At 35.1% G+C, this 22,674-nt stretch overlaps 1 protein-coding gene across 3 annotated transcripts in view; it reads right to left on the reverse strand.

Moving 5' to 3' along the window:
- The window catches only part of xrcc1 (X-ray repair complementing defective repair in Chinese hamster cells 1), a 46,254-nt gene that overhangs the window by 16,865 nt on the left and 6,715 nt on the right, over positions 1 to 22,674 (reverse strand). For all 3 annotated transcript variants that reach the window (XR_008839153.1, XM_056475674.1, XM_056475676.1), the window contains exons 6-11: positions 22,240 to 22,317; positions 18,615 to 18,738; positions 15,527 to 15,618; positions 10,165 to 10,312; positions 8,161 to 8,401; positions 7,261 to 7,377 (exon numbers count right to left, since the gene is read on the reverse strand). Coding sequence is in view for 2 of the 3 variants with exons in the window: in XM_056475674.1 (XP_056331649.1) it covers positions 7,261 to 7,377; positions 8,161 to 8,401; positions 10,165 to 10,312; positions 15,527 to 15,618; positions 18,615 to 18,738; positions 22,240 to 22,317 (800 nt within the window). In the remaining variant the exon portion in view is untranslated. The remainder of the gene's footprint in view (positions 1 to 7,260; positions 7,378 to 8,160; positions 8,402 to 10,164; positions 10,313 to 15,526; positions 15,619 to 18,614; positions 18,739 to 22,239; positions 22,318 to 22,674) is intronic.

Below are 22,674 nucleotides of genomic sequence, written 5' to 3' on the forward strand. Positions count from 1 at the left end.
TGTCATGAATGACCTGCTTGTCTCTGGAGCTTCTTCTTGGTCTTGGTCTACTTGGTACATCATGTTCTTAATAGATCTCACTGCAGCATTTGACAGTGTGCAAGGGCGGATTTAACCAATAAGCAAGGGAAGCCGCCACTTAAATCTAAGGGCCGGCCCCAGGAAATCTAAGGGCCTCCAAATAAATACCTAAACGTATAAACGATACCTAGAATTATATAACCTTGTTTTCTATCATATTTTGTACGGTGAGGGTCTAAATTTTTTTAATTTGAACGTAATTAGCTGCGCAAATTTGTCCCCCACCTTCAATCATGGACCAGTCCATCAGCAGTCAAATCAGTAAAGATTTAGTTTTAAAAATGAAATAGTTCATTTATTATTTTTTGTTGTGAATTCATTTTAAGAAAAATAGTTTGAAATGTTTTATAAGAAGCTTTACATGTTATTATTATTTTGCATTAATATAAAAGTAGAAAAGGTCGACGCCAATAGCCTAGTGGTTAAGTGCGCCGACATATAGCACCATGATGCTCACGGCGACCCGAGTTCGATTCCCGGCTCGAGGTCCTTTGCCGACCCTTCCCTTTTCTCTGCTCCCAATACTTTCCTGTCTGTAACCTTCACTGTCCTATGCAAATAAATGATGTAAACCCCTAAAAAAAAGAATAAAAAAAGCATTGCTCTTAAAAAAAAAAATAAATAAAATTTTAAAAAAGTAGAAAAGGAGATTGAATTATAAAAGAAAAAAAACTGTTACATGTTACATAACATTAAAAATTATTTTATATATATATATATATATATATATATATATATATATATATATATATATATAAATATATATATATATATATATATATATATATATATATATATATATATATATATATATATATATATATATATATATATATATATTATTGTTACATAACATTAATAATAATTTTTAAAAGTATAAAAGGTGCATTTTAGAACTTTTGGGCCCCATGGCTGGAATTGCTTAGGGCCCCAAAATCAGTAAAATCACCCCTGACAGTATGTCACTCTATATTGTTAAATACGCTGGAGAAATGGCTTGGTATCACGGTCACTGTACTTAACTGGTTTACATCTTATTTGTTTGGATCGTTTTCAATTAGTGGTCATAATCTGAAATCTGAAGTAATCTGAAATCGGACAGGTCTGCTATGGTGTCCCTCAGGGGTTGGTCTTGGGTCCCATACTTTTTAGCATTTATATGCTTCCACTGGGGCAAATCATCAGCAAATATGAACTGGGATACCATTTTTATGCTGATGTAACCCAAATTTATATAAACTCCAAATCCAATCTGTCTGTTACCCCCCCAATCCTTACATTAACATCCAGCCTAAGCATGAATTACAATTATTATAAGTGTCCACAGCCATATTTAAAAAAAAATAGCAAATAAATAAGCTAGAAAGGAAACTTCACATCATGTTCCCATCAGGATACACAACAGAATCGATTAGCGTGTGAGTGTGTGTGTGTGTGTAGTGAGACACACACGTGCATGGACAGATTCACCCTCCTTATCTTCAAAGGAAGGGTCTGCTTTAATTACCCATAGCAGATGGAGCTTTTAAATACAGAATACATAATCTGAGGTGGCACTCGAAGCAAACACAATGGAGATCCAGAAGAACACAACAAATCCACAGCAACAAACCCGCGCAAACCAGACCACAGATGAACACTGAACTAACGCAGGCCTTTTATCAAGCAGATCTGTTATCATGATCACTGCAGATAGGAAATATAGCAAGAAAACAACATCTGTCTATACATCTACAGTAGGGATGCACAATATATCGGAGGGTATATCGATATCGGCAGATAAAATCTATTTCATATTACTGTTATCAGTACAATTACAAAATTAGGTCGATATATACAGGAAATATAGCTAGAAAACAACAACATAAACAACATCTATCTATACGTCTAAGGTAGGGATACATAATATATCGGCAGCCAAATTGATATCGGTCAATAAATTCTATTTTTAATATTATAGTTATCGGTACAATAACAAAATTCAATATATTTAGCAAATAAAGCTAGAAAACAATAACATAAACAACATCCATCTATACATCTAAGGTAGGGATGCACAATATATCGGCAGCCATATTGATATCGGCCAATAAATCCTATTTTTAATATTATTGTTATCAGTACAATTACAAAATTGGGTCGATATCTACAGGAAATATAGCTAGAAAACAACAACAAACATCTATATATACATCCATAGTAGGAAAGCATGATATATCAGACGCCATATCAATATCACTGCAGATAGGAAATATAGCAAGAAAACAATAACATCTGTCTTTATATCTATAGTAGGGATGCACAATATATCGGCGGCTATATCGATATCGGCTGATAAAATCTATTTCATAATACTGTTATCGGTACAATAACAAAATTAGGGTGATATCTTTAGGAAATCTAGCTAGAAAACAACAACATAAACAAAATCTATCTATATATCTGTAGTAGGAACGCATGATATATCAGCTGCCATATTGATATCGGTCAATAAATTCTATTTATAATATTACAGTTATCGGTACAATAACAAAATTCAATATATTTAGGAAATATAGCTAGAAAACAACAACATAAAAACGTTATCTATACATCTAAGGAAGTGATGCACAAAATATCGGCGGCCATATCGATATCGGCCGATAAATCCATTTTAATAATATTGTTATTGGTACAATTACAAAATTAGGTCGATATCTACAGGAAATATAGCTAGAAAATGACAACAAACATCTATATATACATCTATAGTAGAAAAGCATGATATATCAGACGCCATATCAATATCAGCTGATAAATTCTATTTTTAATATTACAGTTATCTGTACAATAACATAATTAGGGTAGATATCTTCAGGAAATATAGCTAGAAAACAACAAATACATACAACATCTATCTATCTATACATCTATAGTAGGGATGCACAATATATCGGGGGCCATATCGATATCGGCCAAAAAATACTATTTTTAATAATATAGTTAGCAGGTACAATAACAAAATTAGGCGAATATCTTGGGGAAATATAGCTAGATAACAACAACAACAACAACAACAACATAAACAACATTTATCTATACATCTATAGTAGGGATGCACAATATATCGGGGGCCATAACAATACTGGCCGATAAATGCAATTTTTAATATTATCGTTATTGTTTCAATCACAAAAATAGGTTGATATCTTTAGGAAATATAGCTAGAAAACAACAACAAACAACATCTATCTATATATCTATAGTATGGATGCATAATATATCGGCGGCCATATCAATATTGGCTGATAAATATTATTTTTAATATCATCGTTCTCAGCACAATAACAAAATTAGGTAAATATCTTTAGGATATCTAGCTAAAAAATAACAACATAGACAATATATATCTATGGTAGGGATATTGATTATGTATGTACATATATTCATAATATATTTAGCAAAATATTGTGGTTAACACCATTAGAATTACTAATATGCACATAGGTTTAAATTTATTATTAATATATTTTTTATGCTCGTATTTAACCATTTATTTATGAGCATCTGTAAAATCAGTGCAGCATCTGCATGAGTTGTGGGCAAATCTCAACTCAATACCTTTCTTATATTAGAGCAGGCACAGATCGATCTGTGTTGTATTGTAGTCTCCGTCCCTGAGGATCCTGCAGTATATGGCTGTAATTCAGTTTTATTGTATTCATTTCTGCAAACTGTCAGAAAAACCAGCTGTGCTCTGTACATTCAGCCCACGTTACAATTATAACTACATTCAAAAATGTCTGAAGCAGCCGTTTACCTACTATTGCAGCATTTATTAATATAGAATTAGATTTATTTTCATATTTTCCTTTTTCAACTTAATTTTACGTTAATTTTACTGTGAAATCTCTATAATGTAACAACATTTACAGCTAAAATAAATAAATTATATATATTAATGCACATTTTAGAATATAAATGGAATTGCCAACTATAACTATGACGTAAACACATTTAGTAATAAATAAAGTTTGCGCATGCACTTCATCAGTCTGATGTATATAAATGTGTATTTGAGGGTCTTTAATGTGGGTTTGCAGGTTTCCATTGTTGCAGATCTGAAATGTTGTTGTGCTGATTGTAAAAGGCCTCAGCCCTCCGTCAGTCCTTCATCACAGTGCTTCGGTATTATTATTCTTCAATTATTATTCCCTTCAGAACTGTCTTGAGCATCTGTCTGCGCTCCCAAAGTGCGTCTCAAGCCTCCAGAAGCCACCGTGTTCACTGCGTTTCATCTTCTGAGGCGCAATAAATGTATTAGATAAGGAAAAACACCACAGTGGCTTCCCCTACCGCACTAAACTACAGTTTTCTATCTGATATTTGCCGTCAGCTCATCAGAAAGTGATTCCGTTCTCTTTCACTCATTGGACAGAAACACTGCTTTAATCACTAATGTTTTACTTTACTCCATCTTATAAGCAAGCACTCAATAAGGAAAGCAATGTTTACCTGTGAATGTTCCACAAATAACATTGCACTACTTGCTTTTTCAAGCTTAAATACCTCATTTGCACAATATTGTTGTGTAAAAGTATGTGTATATTCTGTGTTAGGTTAGGGGCGACACGGTGGCTCAGCGGTTAGCACTATGGCCTCACAGCAAGAAGGTCGCCGATTCCCAGCTGCCCCACAGTCCAAACACATGCGCTATAGGTGAATTGAATAAACTAAATTGGCCATTATGGATAAGTTGGCGGTTCATTCCACTGTGGCGACCCCTGATGAATAAAGGGATTAAGCTGAAAAGAAAATGAATGAATGGATGTCTTAGGATATGTGTATAGTTAAGTATTTGAAGTATATGTTAGTATGTATAGGTTTAAAATAGTTCTTGCGTCCAGTGTTGTGTTTACACTTATGATTATCTCTATTTATGTAGCACAGTGGTCCTGTGAGAGACAATATTTTGTTCCACTGTATGTCCACACATATAGCAAAATGACAATAAGTTAAACTCAACTCAACTTTATGGCATATTCCAATTTTGCACTTAAATCTAATGGAGCATTTCCACATTTGCATGTTTCTCAGAAGCAGAAGTGGTCATAGTTGGTCAATTTAGAGAGCAGTGAATATGAGAGGACAACGAATCATTGTTTTATAATCATATTTGATAAAATAATGACAGAAAAACTCCAGGATGGTGTTATCAAGACTATCAAAAAGAGAAAACAATAGTGTGAGACTGATAGCGGCAGCCAGAAGAGAGAATAATGTCAGATTTACTGTCCTGCACTCATACACACAGCATTACACACCTCACCTTGATGCAAAGACGATATAATACATATATAAATACATATAAATGTTCATAAATGTTCATATGTAAATATTTAAGATGCTGATGACTATTAAACACGTCATAACAGTCTGGTGAAAGGGGTTCATTTGCATCTTGGGATAGGGAAACAGCTACTGAAGATCAATTTTGGCTTCAGTATTGGCCATGGGGAAACAGAAACCGGGTATGTACAGGAATCAGAGAGTGAAATGCAATACCTTTTAAGACTCTTTCAATACATTTTAATATATTGAAGACATTTTAACGCAGTTTCACTGAATACTGACTGTAAGAAATTAATCCTTAACTAAAACATTGTTCATATACTAAATAAAAATAATAATCCAGCAGGGGGCGACAATTGGACAGCAGGAATAACAGTAGCTATGTTTCCATCCAAAAATGGGAATGAACTTTATGCGCAAAACTGGATTATCGCATATAGACAGGACATCTGTGTCTTAATTCAGACTTGTGATAAAAATTCAGAAAAGCGAATAAAGCAGTGTTTCCATCCAATGAGTCAAAGCGAATAAAATGGTCACTTCCTGATTAACTGGCACCAAATATCAAGAGTAAAAACTGAATTTACTGTGGTAGGAAAAGCTGCGTCAATCTTTTCTTCATCTTATAAATGACTTGCGCCTCAGAAGGCAATCCTGACACACAGTGAACGCGCGGTGGCGTTTGAAGGTTTATATCATTAATAATATAATAACACTAATACTTAAACGGTAAGGTGTTTTAGAATGACCAAAACAACAGTTCAGATGGTTTACAGTGTGCTCAGCCTGCTGGTTTCTACTCCCCAAGAACTGTACTTATCCAGAGCGAGCAGGAGGGCTGCCAAAATCACTCTGGACCCCTCACACCCAGCACACTGCCTCTTTGAACTGTTACCTTCTGGTGGACGCTACAGAGCACTGCGCACCAGAACAGCCCGACACAGAAACAGTTTCTTCCCTCAGGCAATCCATCTCATGAACACTTGATGATAATAATTGTGGAACCAACATCACTACTGCTATACACTTTTATACACATATACACTTATTTAACAACACACTTTACATGCCAATTTGCACATAACAGCTGCACATATAACGTTGTAAATAGTAATAAACATGTACACACACTTGTCAATCTGTATATTTGCACTCACTACTTGCTTGTATTTTTTTTAATATATTTATTATCTGTGTTTTGTCCTGTCTCTGTAATCCTGCTGCACTGTAGAAGCTCTGTCACCAAAACAAATTCCTCGTATGTGTGAACATACCTGGCAATAAAGCTCTTTCTGATTCTGAATTTGGTTTGTCCATTTATGCACATTTTCATCATCACATGATCTCTTACAACACAATCACATGACCTTTTTTAATGCTTATACTGAAATCTGTGCAGTAAATGTGTTTCCATCGTAGTTTATGCGCATCTTTTCTTATCAAATAAAAAGTTTATCCTACTCAGTTAAGTTTATGCGCAATTTCAAAATGTATGCGCATCATGGCGTTTCCATCAACCGTTTTTTATGCGCGTATGTAAAATGCGCATAAAAATAGGTGGATGGAAACATAGCTAGTGTTGCCATGATTATTGCAGTAAACAAAGCAGCGTGACGTCAAATCTAACAGGATTTGATCCATTTCATAAAACTACACAGCATCCTGATATTTGCAGATTAAATCCAGGCAAACTTTAGTACACATTTCATAATCAAAATCCATTAAACTGTAATACCAATAAAAATGGCATTTCAGACTTTTTAATACCTTAAATCTATCTAAATCTATTGATCAACTTTTAATACTTCTTAAGACCCCGCGGACACCCTGAGAAAGAGCTGCTCTCACCGTTTGCAGGAGATCTTCTGCTTGTTCTTATGGCAGTCCATCACCCACTCCTTCCTGACGATGATTCCTCCAGCCGCCTTCACCTGACTGTACTTGGGTGTATTTGCAAATGCACAGCTGAGGAGAAACACAAACACAATCTCTCAGAGTGATTTTCACAGGCTGAAACCTTCACATGCTATGTTTATTACAGAACAATGATGAAGACAAACAGGGATATTTGAGTTGTTCTCATGCTTTTTAAATCCTGCATGACCCATTAAGTTCATTAAGAGACTTTAATTTCAGCATGTTGATGAACTTTCAACTGAAACTGAATATTGAGTAGGGCCGGGGTTTTCTTTTGCACATCATTCCTTGGTAGCAAACTAATAGCATCACTCAATATTTATACAAAAGGGTGGCACGGTGGCTCAGTGGTTAGCACTGTGGCCTCACAGCAAGAAGGTCGCTAGCTCGAGTTCCGGCTGGGCCAGTTGGTGTCTCTGTGTGGAGTTTGCATGCTCTCCCCATGTTGGCGTGGGTTTCCTCAGAATGCTCCGGTTTCCCTCACAGTCCAAACACATGCACTATAGGTGAATTGATGAACTAAATTGGTCATAGTGTATGAGTGTGAATATGAGTGTGAATGGGTGTTTCCTAGTAATGAGTTGCGGCTGGAAGGGCATCTGCTATGTAAAACATGCTGGAATAGTTGGTGGTTCATTCCACTGTGGTGACCCCTGATGAATAAAGGGACTAAGCTAAAGAAAAATGAATGAATCTCTATGAAAATAGTTCATTTTCTGAGTGGGCATGACAAATCACCTATAGAAACACTCCTCTCGTGTCATAAGAGTCTTGTGAAAGGAGACCATAAAGCAAAGCTTGACTAAATGGCAGCTCAGGCAGATCTCTTACATGAGGTGTGTGGCGTCGGGAGTCCAGTCTGGCCGGTATCGAGCACCTAGAGCCAGCGCTTTATCCCGCAGATCCGCACGGAAAGGGTTCTGAAAGCCGCTCAGCACAAACACCACTCCCTCCAGGATCCGGTTGAACGGCACAGACTCTGAAGACTTGGGTTTGGGTTTGGATTTAGGTTTGGACTCTGGCTTAGTTTTAGGACTCTCTCGCTTATCTGATGATTTCTGTGCTGGAGAAGCTGAAGCAAAATATGCAAGAGCAATGCTTTTACAATGGAAACAGTGTTAAGATGGTTCTCCAAAAATGTACTCATGCTGATGTGCAGACGTCAAAATTCATTTTTTTTCTTTTTCAAGTATTTTCCAAATGATGTTGAACAGATTCAGGAAATTTTCACAGTATTTCCTCTAATATTTTTTCTTCTGGAGAAAGTCTTATTTGTTTTATTTCGGCTAGAATAAAAGCAGTTTTTAATTGTTTTAAAGCATTTTAAGGTCAATATTATTAGCCCCTTTCAGCAATATTAGTTTTGGATTGTCTCCAGAAAAAAACACTGTTATACAATGACTTGCCTAATTACCCTAACTTTACCCTAATTACCCTAGTTAAGCCTTTAAATGTGTCACTTTAAGCGGTATAGAAGTGTCTTGAAGAATATCTAGTCTAATATTATTTACTGTGATCATGACAAAGATAAAAGAAATCAGTTATTAGAGATGAGTTATTAACACTATTATGATTAGAAATGTGTTGAAATAATCTGCTCTCTGTTAAAACATAAATTGGGGTCGAAATATATATGGGGGGTTGATAGTTCTGACTTCAATTGTACACTGCAAAAAAAAATTTTGTGACAGTTTAGATTAATGATCCACTGGTTAATGTTCGGTAAAGTATTTAGTAACATTAACCCTATGAATAACCTTGTAAAACATTTATTAGTCACAGTTCAACATTAACTAATGCATTATTAAAATCCAAAAGTTGTGCTTCTTAACATTAATTAAACGTTAATACACCATAAGTTAACATGAACTAACATTATTTAACTTAAACATTAACGAATAGGGTTGAATACAGTAATAAATGTATTAGGAATTGTTTGTTTATGTTAGTAAATTGATTAACTAACATTAAATAATAGTCCATTAGTTAAAGCAGGGGTCACCAAACTTGTTCCTGGAGGGACGGTGTCCTGCAGATTTTAGCTCCAACCCTAATCAAACACACCTGAACAAGCTAATCAAAGTCTTACTAGTTATACTTGAAACATCCAGGCAGGTGTGTTGAGGCAAGTTGGAGCTAAACCCTGCAGGGACACCGGCCCTCCAGATTGGTGACCGCTGCTTTAAAGTGTTATTGATTATTTTCTTAGAGTTATTGTCTTGTTTCTAATACAAATATTTAAAAATCGATAAAACAAGAAGCATTTCAGACAAGAAAAAATGTTTTACTTTCATAAATAATAAAGTAATAAAGATTTTTCATGAAAACAAGCTAAATAATCTGCCAGTGGGGAAGTAAATAATCTTGTTTTCAGGTTGAATTACATTTAATCTACTAACCCCATTGGCAGAATATTTAGCTTTCTTCAGGAAAAACTGATTTAATTTAGAGAGTTTAGCTTAAAGTGCAATTTAAACAATTAATTGGGTTAATTAGGTTAATTAGGGTAAAGTTATGGTAACTAGACAAGTCATTGTATAACAGTGGTCTGATCTGGAGACAATCCAAAACTAATATTCCTTAAGGGGGCTAATAATATTGACTTTTAATGGTTTAAAACGATTAAAAACTGCTTTTATTCTAGCCGAAATCAAACAAATAAGACTTTCTCCAGAAGAAAAAATATTATAGGAAATACTGTGAAAAATTCCTGAATCTGTTCAACATCATTTGGGAAATATTTGAAAAACAAATTTAGAGGAGGGCGAATAATTGTGACTTCAACTGTATATATAAAAAAATGAATATAATAATGTAATCATATTTAATTTGTACCGCTGCTGCTGGGACTGGTGCCCGTGCTGGATCTTGCTTTAGCTTTCCGTGTGGATTCAGCAGATGCAGATGAACTGGGCTTTTTAGCTGGCGGACCGGAAGCTTCCAAACGCTCTTTACTGAACTCAAACTTTCGCTTCACGGGAGCCTGTGAGAAATAATAATAAAAATAATACATTTTATTTAAAAAGGTGCCTTACTGGCAACTCAAGGGCACCGTATAATAAAACAAGAGAAATAAAACAAGAAAAATAATATAAAAGTATACACAACACTAGTGCTGACACAATTAAGTATTAAAAGCCATATTAAAGAAGTAAGTTGAGTCTTGTTTTAAATAATGTAAGGGAGTCAGTGTTTCTGATGACAGGAGGTAGTGAAGTCCAAAGCCGGGGAGCTTATAAACGACAGGCAAGCAGAGGGAACAGGCAAGTGGATGAAGGAAGAAGATCTCAGGGTGCAAGAGGGAGCATCAATATGAGAGAGGTCAGACAAATATGGAGGAGCGAGATTGTGGATGGCTTTGAATGTTAACAGCAAAACGTTAAAATCAATTTGAAGATGAACTGGTAACCAGTGAAGCTGCTGCGGGTCAGGGGGGGTGTGATGAGAAGAAGGGGTTCTGGTCATGATACGGCAGCTGAGTTCTGGATCAACTGAAGCTAACAGAGGGATTTATCAGTAAGACTAAAGAGAAGCGAGTTGCAGCAATCTAAACGAGACGTGACAAGGCAATGGACAAGAACAGCAGTGGCGTGAGGGGTAAGAGAAGGGCGGAGTCGGTTAATGCTACATAGGTGGAGGCAAGCAGACCGGCTGATGTTATTGATGTGAGAATCAAAAGATAAGGTGCTATCAAGGATGACTCCCAGACTCTTGACCTGTTTAGAGGGATAAATGGAACGGTCATCAATAGAAAGAGAAAAGCTGTCAGTTTTGGAGAGTGTTGATTTGGTACCAACAAGCAAAACCTCAGCTTTTGCACTATTTAATTTGAGAGAGTTAAGAGAGAGCCCATTTGATTTGAGAAACAAAAGCCAAAAGGAAACACAACAAACGTGCATTTCTGACGTGCTGCTTGCAGTCTGTCAGATACAGTCACGCATGTCTGATGCAACATGACTTTAATGCAGGGATGTCAAACTCAATTCCTGGAGGGCCGCAGTCATGCACAACCCTAATTAAACACACCTGATCAAACTAATTAAGTCTCTGTCTTGTTTGAAACCTACAGGTAATTGTGTTGAAGCAGGGCTGGAACTAAACTGTGCAGGGCCGCAGCCCTCCAGGAATGGAGTTTGACATCCCTGCTTTAATGTATATTGAATTTTCTTTTCTGCATTAAACTGACATTCAGACGTTTAATAATTGTGTCCCTGAGCATGAAAGATGGTTGCTAATTCTCTGTTTGCTGGAAGGTAAACGTGTATTTGCATATTACTGCAAAAAATGCTGAAAGTCCTGAAGTGTTTTTATTGCAGGAGTTTAATTTACTTGTTTATATATTTGATTTCTATTTGATTTTCTTTTTTTGCATTGAGTTGTTTTTGAGATCATACGTGCATTATGATTTATAAAATTATTATTTAGCCTGTCTGACAATGTATGAAAATTGTTATTGCTGTACCTTTATTCACTAATTTTAATTGAACTTATTTTATTTGTATTCATTTTATTTAGTTATTTTGCATCAAGTTGTTTTGAGTTCATATATACAGTTGAGGTCAGAATAATCAGAACCCTGAATTATTAGCCCCCCAGTTTATTTTTTTCCCCCCAATTTTTACAGAGAGCAGATTTCTTCAGCACATTTCTAATCATAATAGTTTAATAACTCATCTCTAATAACTGATTTATTTTCTCTTTGTCATGATGACAGTAAATAATATTAGACTAGATATTCTTCAAGACACTAGTATTCAGCTTAAAGTGACATTTAAAGGCTTAACTGGGTTAATTAGGGTAAAGTTAGGGTAATTAGGCAAGTTATTGTATAAGTTTTTGTTTATTCTGGAGACAATCCAAAACAAATATAGCTTAAAGGGGCTAATAATATTGACCTTAAAATGCTTTTAAAACAATTAAAAGCTGCTTTTAGTCTAGCTGAATTAAAACAAACAAGACTTTCTCCAGAAGAACAAATATTATCAGACATACTGTGAACATTTCCTTTCTGACTGAATTCTGACTTTAACTGTACATTATGATGATTTATAAAAAGTATTATTCAGCAAATTAAAAAAACTGCCTTTGCAGCCTGTATGACCATGTTTGAAAATAGTTATTTCTGTACTTTTATTTACTTATTTAATACTTTGTATTTATTTACTTGGATTGAGTTTTATTTGAGTTCATATAACAATAATTATATATTTTTTTAAATATCATTGTTTAATAAAAAGTTGCCTTAACCTGTATGACAATGTTTCAACATATTTATTGCTGTATCTTTATTTACTTATTTCACTTGTATTTATTTATTTATTTATATTGCATCAAGTTGTTTTTGAGTTCATGTATACATTATTATGATTTATAAAAAAAATATTCGTTAGTCAAAAAAACGTTTGTTTTAGCTTGTATGACAATGTTTGAAAAGTATTTATTGCCATCTCTATCTACTTATTTCTTTATTTATTTATTGCACACCATCAATATGTAGCATGCACTACACTTTAAAACAATATTGCCTACAATTATGTGTACACCTATTCAATGCACATATCGCTGTCAACACTGCCAATTTTACGTTGTCCTGTTTTTTGGGAGTATGCTGTTGTATTTTGCCCTTTCTGGAGTCAGCACCTAAGCTTTTCACTCACCACTGCTGATGATGTGACAATAAAAGTGATTTGATTTGAGCTGTTGATACATAATAAAAATAATAAAATACATAATTAAAAAAACTGCTGTTGTAACCTATATGACAATGTTTGAAAATAATTATTGCTGACTCTTTATTTACTTATTTATTATTTTGTATTTATTTATTTGTATTGAGTTATATTTTACCTCATAAATCTAGTATTATAAAAAAAAACTCCAGTCTTAGCCTGTATGACAATGTTTGACACATTATTTACTTATTTTAAATTTACTTATTTTATTTGCATTTATTTATTTATTTATTGCATTGGGTGGTTTTTGAGTTCATATATATATATATATACACACATTTCCACATTATTATGATGTATAAAAATTATTTTTCAGCAAAAAACATTTGTTTTAGCCTGTATGACAAGGTTTGAAATAGTTATTGTCAAATTATTGTTATAAAATGGTTATCATTGTTTTTATGCATCTTTATTTATCTATTTTGTTCATATTTATGTATTTGCTAAATAAATTATCTGCTTGCTAGTTTTTCTGCATAGAGTTATTTTTCAGTTCATATATGCATTGTTATAATTTATAAATGTGTATATATATATATATATATATATTATTCTTTTTTATTTTTCATTAAACTGTTGTATGCATTAATATGTATTTGTTTGTTTATTTATCATCTTTATTTATTTGAATGGAGTTATTTTAGAGTTCATTGATGCACTAAAATATATATATTATTTAGTTTGGGCAGCATGGTGGCTCTGTGGTTAGCACTGGGTCAGTTGGCGTTTCTGTGTGGATTTTGCATGTTCTCCCAGTGTTGGCGTGGGTTTCCTCCGGGTGCTACAACACATGCGATATAAGTCAATTGATTAACTAAATTGGCCCTAGCATATGAGTGAATGAGCGTGCATGGATGTTTCCCAGTACTGGGTTGCAGCTGGAAGGGCATTCGCTGCATATGCTGGATAAGTGTTGTCTTAACCTGTGTGATAATGTTCGAAAATAAAACATTGTTGTTAAATAAAACAAACATTTAATAATTTAAAGTCTGATAAGAGGAATGCCTGGATATTTTCAATCTTTCAGGAGGTCCAGCGTCTTCATCTCTGATTGTGCGGAGATTCAGTTTCTTCGGCTCCAATTATAAGAGATGTAATGCTGTAAAAGGTCAATAATCCATGCAGATGAACGCAGAATATCTGCCGCTTCAGCACAGGAGCGTCTGTGTGCTGAGAGATGATTTATGCACAGCAGAGAGTGGCTCTAATTTAATAAGGAAGTAAAAATGAGCTCTTCATTAGTTAGAGGACAGGAATACGGTTTATATTGCAGCCATTTATGAGCTTTGAGAAGCACCAGGGTATTTATATTAATAACAGGAGCACATGAGGTGAGTAAGATGTGATGATGTTTTTTAAAGAAGTCTCATCTGCACTTTATAAATTGCTGAAATACTGTAAAATTATTAAATAGTGTTACAATACAAAATGTATGTTGATATATCATATTATGTGGATATATGGTAAAGTGTAATTTATATGCGTTAAGTAAAGCTGATTTTAGCATCATTACTCCAGTGCTTAGTGTTCAGATTAATGTGATTATCCGATTAATGTGATCATTTGATGATCAATAAACATTTATGAATATTGTGGAAACAGTTGTGCTGCTTCATAGTTTTGTGCAAACTGATGCATTGCATTTTTCAGGATTCCCCAATGAATAGAGAGATAGAAATGCTTTGTAACGCATCCTTAATGATTAGTAATGCATCCTTGAAAAAAAGAATAGCAGTGACTGGACTATTTATTGTTAACTAAACCATTACAGCAAAATTATTTTTGTTATTTAATATAAACATTGACTCAAAAACTATTTAATTAAAAATTATATTACGTCATTTCAGCAAAGAAACATATATATTTTTTATTTAGATTCATACTAAACTCAAATTAAAAATGATTTTAAAATCTTTATAAACATTAATTAATAATACATTTAAAAACTTAAAAGAAATAAATAGAAAAATGGATTAAATAACGTTAAAAACTAACTAAACTCCCTCTAAAATAACTGAAAAAATGTTTTAAATAATATTATAAACATTAACAAAAAAAAACCTAAAAAAATTAATGTAAAATTGCTATAACTATTTTAAAAATCTTTAAAAATAAATAAATAAATAAAGATTTTTTAAAATAAAATAACAAATAACTTACAACCCCTTTAAAATAACAAAATATTTTAACTAATAAAAATTACTTGAATTTAAAAATTAAACTTAATTTAAAAAATAACTTGATTACCTTAATTACTAAATTAAAAAAGTAATAAATAAAAGAGAAAAATCAACATCATAAACATTAGCTAATAAAGATTACCCCTAAATAAAATAACTGGAATAAAATATCCAAACTATTAATAAATACTAGACACTAAATACTAGTCATCGGTACACTACAGCACATTTTAAAGGCGTTGCGTGTCTATATATTAGCGTATGAGTGTATATATTAGACTATACCTGCTGTGTGTCGCTGGCAGATGTGTGTGTGGATGAACCCTCAGTCTTCAGTGCAGCAGCGGCGTAACTCAGCCTCTCATTCTGAGGAGAAACTGTAGAAAATAACCCTTCTGTAAGATGATTATAACATTTACTGCAGCGTTTCAACTCATTTCAACACTTTATTGTGTAACTGCATATAAATGGCAATCATGAAGCATGTTATAATGCACTAAAAAAATACAGATGATGTTTTCAGGCGCACAATAAATAAATAAGACTTTTTGGGTTGATTTTGACATTATTTTTATTTATTTATTTAAATTTATTTATTTATCTTTCTTTATACAGGGACCATGTACAACATGACATGTTGTGCCAGAGTTAGTTATAAAGCTAATGTACATCTATACTAGGGTTGGGTCGATAGACAATGCCATTGTCTATCGCTGATGACCAATAGACACCATGATGCTGATTGCGATCCTCCGCCCCGCCCCCTGTCGCAGCAGCAACCCGCTGCGACCCTATTTACACTAATATGTCTTACTTTTAAAATTGCATTGTACAACGAAAACGATCCACAGCATTTCTGAACAGTCCTCCGTCCACACTAGACCTCTGAAAACGCACATCACGTGACCACACTCACACACAAACACTCTGTCATGCTGCGGTGTATGCGCTCATCTGAGCTCTAGCAGTCAGCGGGTGCTTTAAGCACTAAACCCCAGAGAGCAGTGCACGTCAGACAGTTTATCAAGGATGTACCGCTGGATGGCGTCTCACTATAGTGGTTAAAGGTGATATTTAATTAATCTTGTCTTCATGTAACGACTCTTCTGTGTTTTGAATCTATCAGGTAGCGTGTCACAGCGTCAGTACACTGCTTCAATCTTTCTCTTTCACGCTTGTACTTAGTCATTTTAGCGAAAACCTCAGACACTGTTGGTTGGTTCCTGTTGGTTGTGCACCTTCATTACCAACCAAGTTTGTGGACGCCATTATACCAACACAGATATACAAATAATTAGTTCGTTAATGAATGAATGAATTATTCATAAATAACTAATTCACTGCCTATGATGACGATGCCATCACGATGTTTCACATTAGACATCATACGATGCCAAAATGGTCGACATCGCCCAACCCTAATCTGTAGCCCCTAATTAAACCCTGTTGTCCTATAATTCTGTATGTATACATCATTTGTATACATCAGGAATGACTTGGTCCTGGAGGGCCAGTGTCCTGCTGAGATTAGTACCAACTTGCTTCAACACCTGCCAGAAAGTCTCTAGTATATGTAGTAAGAGCTTGATTAGCTGGTTCAGGTGTGTTTGATTAGGGTTGGAGCTAAACTCTTCAGGACACCGGCCCTCCAGGAGCGAGTGTGGACACCCCTGATGTGTACATCATGTGCTGCCTTCACTAAAAGCTCTAAAATAAAGCAGATCAATTTAATGTATCATGTCTAAATATATATATTTACATTTACATTTAGTCATTTAGCAGACGCTTTTATCCAAAGCGATTTACAAATGAGGACAAGGAAGCAATTTACACAACTATAAGAGCAGCAGTGAACAAGTGCTATAGACAAGTTTCAGGTGTGTAAAGTCTAAGAAGCAAAGCATTAGTAATGTGTTTTTTTTTTTGAGAGAGAGAGAGAGAGAGAGAGAGAGAGAGAGAGTACAGTTAGTGGTATAGCCAGAGAGGCAGTTACAGATTAGGAAGGAAAGTGGAGACTAAATAGTTGAGTTTTTAGTGGTTTCTTGAAGACAGCAAGCGACCCTGCTGTTCTGATGTAGTTAGGGAGTTCATTCCACCAACTGGGCAGATTGAATGTGAGAGTTCGGGAAAGTGATTTCTTCCCTCTTAGGGATGGAACAACGAGGCGACGTTCATTCACAGAACGCAAGTTTCTGGAGGGCACATATATCTGCAGAAGTGAGAGCAGATACGAAGGAGCAAAGCCAGAGGTCGCTTTGTAAGCAAACATCAGAGCTTTGAATTTGATGCGAGCAGCAACTGGCAGCCAGTGCAAACGGGTGAGTAGCGGAGTGACATGTGCTCTTTATATATATATATATATATATGTATATATGAAATATGAATAAATTATTACTTATTATTAACCATAATAATTCTATAATTGCATCATAAGTGTGAGCTTTAGTGTTTTTTAAAAAAAATATTCATGAAAGTTAAACAGCTGATTCTTAGTGTGTGTGTGTGTGTGTGTGTGTGTGTGTGTGTGCCAGCAGTTTGTGGTTTAAAAATGGTTTTATAGCTGGATTGTCAAAATTGACCCGAAGGACAACAGTAGTATGCTAAATGTGTTCATGAAAATACAAAAGGATTCATTTTTTCTAATGTTGAGCTCATTTTAGAAGTCACTAAACTTAAATGGATTGTTCAGGGGGTTTTTATGCTGTTAAATTGGTGCCTGGGTCATTTTTCCATTTCATTCATAAGTCTACAGGAGGGTTAATATTCTAATATTTTTTTCGGCTAAAAATAAAGCAAATCTATAATCTTCTGCGACACCGAAGCACCAAAAATGATGTTTGACAAAAAGCTGGTGTGATCAAAACATCACATGCTATACGTCAGTGTTTCCCAACCCTGTTCCTGGAGGCACACCAACAGTTCATGTTTTGGATGTCTCCCTCATCTGACCCATTAACTTCAGGTGTTGGAGTCTCTTCTAGTGCAGAGTTTCCCAACCCTGTTGCTGAAGGCACACTAACAGTATACATTTTCATCCTCTCCCTAATCAAACACACCTGAATCAACTTATCATAACATCAGAAGAGACTCCAACACCTGAAGTGAATGGGTCAGAAAAGGGAGACATCCAAAACATGAACTGTTGGTGTGCCTCCAGGAACAGGGTTGGGAAACACTGATCTAATACGTGATAGCATTTTATTAATAAATTGTATATTTTTGGAGCTACTTTCTTGGGGTCTAAGCACCCATTTGAGATTGATGTGTGTGTTTGTTCATGAATATACCCGTGCAATAGACTGAGTTCATATTTGAACTGATATTGATGGTTATTTTCCTACAGTGGTCAGTGTACAGTACTATGGTGCTTTACCCTTGAGTGCGGTGCTGGATTTAGCAGAAGTGTCCCTGCTGAAGAACAGAGCTCCGGGCTGTACGTTTGACCCAGCAGAGGGAGACTCTTCCTTAACTCTGAATTGACCCAGTTTGGTCAGCTTCTGTGAGGGAGAGAGCAGACGGGTCAGCAGACAGACAGATGTTTTATGTCTCCCATTTCATCTGCAGTTATGTAAAAAAATGTAAGATTAAACGCCTGTGAACATTAAGGGGGCTTTCCAGCAGAGAAGGTGGCAAGGGGGGACAACCGAACCTGGGTTCAGACCAAGTGTGTAAGCACCCTAAATGAGCAGCTGAGGAAACTACTTCCCACAACTTTTCCTTGGCATTCACTTGGGGAAAACACAAATACTTTTCACTAGACAATCTGCGGGTCATAAAGATTGTGCTTTTCCACTAGACGAGTCTCAATTAATAAAATTCTTCACGCTCTGAAAAGTCCCACAATGCACCACGAAAACCAGGGCTAATCGATACTCACTACTGTATGTTCTCCTAATAGAAGTTTAAAAGCATAAAATATGAATCACATGGGGGCGACGTGGTGGCAGAGTAGGTAGTGCTGTCGCCTCACAGCAAGAAGGTCGCTGGTTCGAGCCTCGGCTGGGTCAGTTGGCGTTTCTGTGTGGAGTTTGCATGTTCTCCCTGCATTTGCGTGGGTTTCTTCAGGATGCTCCGGTTTCCCCCACAGTCAATAGACATGTGGTACAGGTGAATTGGCTAAGCTAAATTGTTCATAGTGTATGAGTGTGAATGAGTGTGTATGGATGTTTCCCAGAGATGGGTTGCAGCTGGAAGGGCATCAGATGCGTAAAATATATGCTGGATAAGTTGGCGGTTCATTCCACTGTGGCGACCCCTGATTAATAAAGGGACTTAGCAGAAAAGAAAATGAATGAATGAATGAATCACATGTGCCAAACCATCAAGCGTAATAACAAACAAGAGATGCTTTTCTAAAAAGAATCCATTAATTACATATTTTTAACAGGGTTTCTGCAGATATCATAATGTCAAATTTTAGACTTTTTAAGACCATTAAGTATTAAATTTAAGACCTACATCACAATATCAAAAACATGCATACACAAAGAGAAAATGCAAAATCACAAAATTAGTGGTAAAATAAATGTATTTAAATTGAACAGTACTAAAGACAGGTTACATGCAACAAAGATCTTAAGGCTGATTTATACTTTCACCTGGTGCTGCATCGCGCACCTCCACTGACTGCGCCGCACCTCACGAAACAGACGAGGCTTTTACTTGACACGTTCACCGTAGTGATATTCTTTAAAACGACAGGGGGCAGGTCATAAGAAACCGGATAAACAGAAGTAGGAAGTTTCTGGAACTACATCATAGCATTAATATCATTCAAGATTTTTAAACTAATTATTTATTTATTACTTTTATAACTTATTATAATGATTATAAGGATTTTTATAACCGTTCAAGATTTTTTTTTTTATCAAATTTTGATGCATCACTTGCTTTTGTTCATATCTCGGACAGTTCTACCTTTTAAAGTTAAATGACTTTAAATATTAAATGACAACAGGAATGAGCTGCTCTACAAGTATATTTTTTATTATGGCAAGAATAAAAGCAAAAAAAGTACACTTACTAAATATACAGAATTTTTTTATTTAGCCCAATCCACAAATCACACACTGTTTGGCTATTTTCTGTCCTCTACTTAGCTTATATGCTAAAAAGACAAACATTCCTGACCATTATCACCAATGAAGTCAAGATAAACAGGCCATCAGTATTTTGTAAACCGAAAGTTCAAATATTCCAGTTATCAAAAAAAAAATTTGTGAATTCATTTTGGTGTAACTATTAAATTGTTTTAAATTCATAATTGTAACGTACACATCAGTGCAAAACATGACTGGTAGAAAAACATATTCTGTCATATTAAAAGCACCCGAGTCTCCACATTTGCATGGCCTCTCTTTTTGGTTTTAACAAACTTATCCCTCAGGTTTTTCCAAACTTTTTACAAAAAAACTTCCCTCTTTTCCCACAGTTGTTGCAATTTCTAGCCAAGAATGACTGGTCATCTGGTTCTCTCTATGATCACACATGGACAGATCATAAAGATGTCTGTACAGGCGTACCTGTTTCAGATAAAATCTCTTCAAAGTGGTTCATATTCAACTCAGATGAAATGCTGCGCCGTGTGAACTGTTGATTCATTCATTCATTCATTTTCTTTTCGGCTTAGTCTCTTTATTAATCTGGGGTCGCCACAGCGGAATGAACCGCCAACTTATCCAGCACGTTTTATGCAGCGGATGCACTTCCAGCCACAACCCATCTCTGGGAAACATCCATACACACTCATTCACACACATACACTATTTACAATTTAGCCTACCCAATTCACCTGTACCGCATGTGTTTGGACTGTGGGGGAAACCGGAGCACCCAGAGGAAACCCATGCGAATGCAGGGAGAAAATGCAAACTCCACACAGAAACGCCAACTGACCCAGCCGTGGCTCCTTCTTGCTGTGAAGTGACAGCACTACCTACTGCGCCACTGCGTCGCCATGAACTATTCAACCAAGTAAAAAAAATAAAATCATGACCTTCGCCTGCCGAAATCATGTCACGCGCACCCAAAGCGAACCTCCGCAAACACAGCGATGAAGTCACATTCGCCATGCGCACTGAGTTCAATAACAGTGAGCTGATTGGCTATTGCATGTTGGTCTCATTTGTAGATGAGACAAAGAGAGAGAGTTTTATTTTATTGCCATTTCAGCTTCTATGGCTATGTCATGGCAAAAAATAAAACTAGATCCATTTTACCATGTTTTATAAATACCAATTTTCTATAATTATAAAAATATTCTAACAATTAAAAGTAATCAACAGCAATAAATAATACACAAGGTAAAATACATAAATAATAATGATAATATATAAGATAAACATCTAAAACACTTTAAGGTTTCCTTTTGATAAAAATTGTACAATTTTAGACGGATTCACATTTAAAAATATTTCATTTAAAGTCTGTCCAGATAAAAATTGTTGTCTGATAACATTAAAAATGGGGCACTCCACAAGAATATGTTGAACAGTTTGGTTTCTGTTGCAATATTGACATTTTGGTGGTTCTTCTCCTTTCAGTAAATGTTCTCATTTGTAGATGTAATAACGCAAATTACATTAGGACTAGTGAAATAAAGAACTACGACACCACGAAAACCAAGCAACAACAGCAACTAAACAGAATTTAAATGAGCATTAGATGTAGCGTTACATGGACATTAGAAAAATAAGAGCTGTGTAAAAATATTTAAGACCTAGAACAGCCAATTTAAGACTTTTTAAGGCCTTAAATTTCAATTTTCAAATTTTAGACTTTTATTAAGACCCTGTGGAAACCCTGTTTTTAACAACATAAGATAGGATAGGAAAAAAAAACAACAAGCAAACATTTATAAGTGTTGAAATGTTGCTGGTAAATAAAACACTCAAATTATTTAGCTGTAATGTACTTTTAAAAACATAGTAAGATTAATATATGACAATTAGTAGTTCTGCTGTAGCTTATAAGGTCCAGGTTTGATGCAAATCACTCACCGGTGGAGTCGAGACTGGAGCTTCATTCCCATCTGGAGGAGAGTGCAGCTTTATGAAGGATATCCCGTATGCTATAGTCTGCACACAGGAAACAGCATCTGGCTTTTATTGCAGTACGATGATGTACTTCTAACCGAAATGAAATATTGAGAAGGGGGCAGCAAACTTATTACTGGAGGGGCGTGGTTAAACATTTCACCCAATCAGAGATTAATATGAGAGAAGGGCGGGGCTTTCCCCCTCTGATGACACATACAAAGGCAGAACGTCAATCAAAGTGTTTCTGCAGACTGGTTTGATCCAGTCTGATTATAACAAATACAATTAATTCATGTTTACCATTAGAGGCTGGAGATATTCACACACTGCTGACACGCAACTGTGCTTAAACCCCCTAGGAAAGTAATCTTTGCGTAATAGGTGCTCTTTAAGGTC

The sequence above is a fragment of the Danio aesculapii genome, chromosome 16, assembly GCF_903798145.1.
Source record: "Danio aesculapii chromosome 16, fDanAes4.1, whole genome shotgun sequence".
NCBI classification, from domain to species: domain Eukaryota; kingdom Metazoa; phylum Chordata; class Actinopteri; order Cypriniformes; family Danionidae; genus Danio; species Danio aesculapii.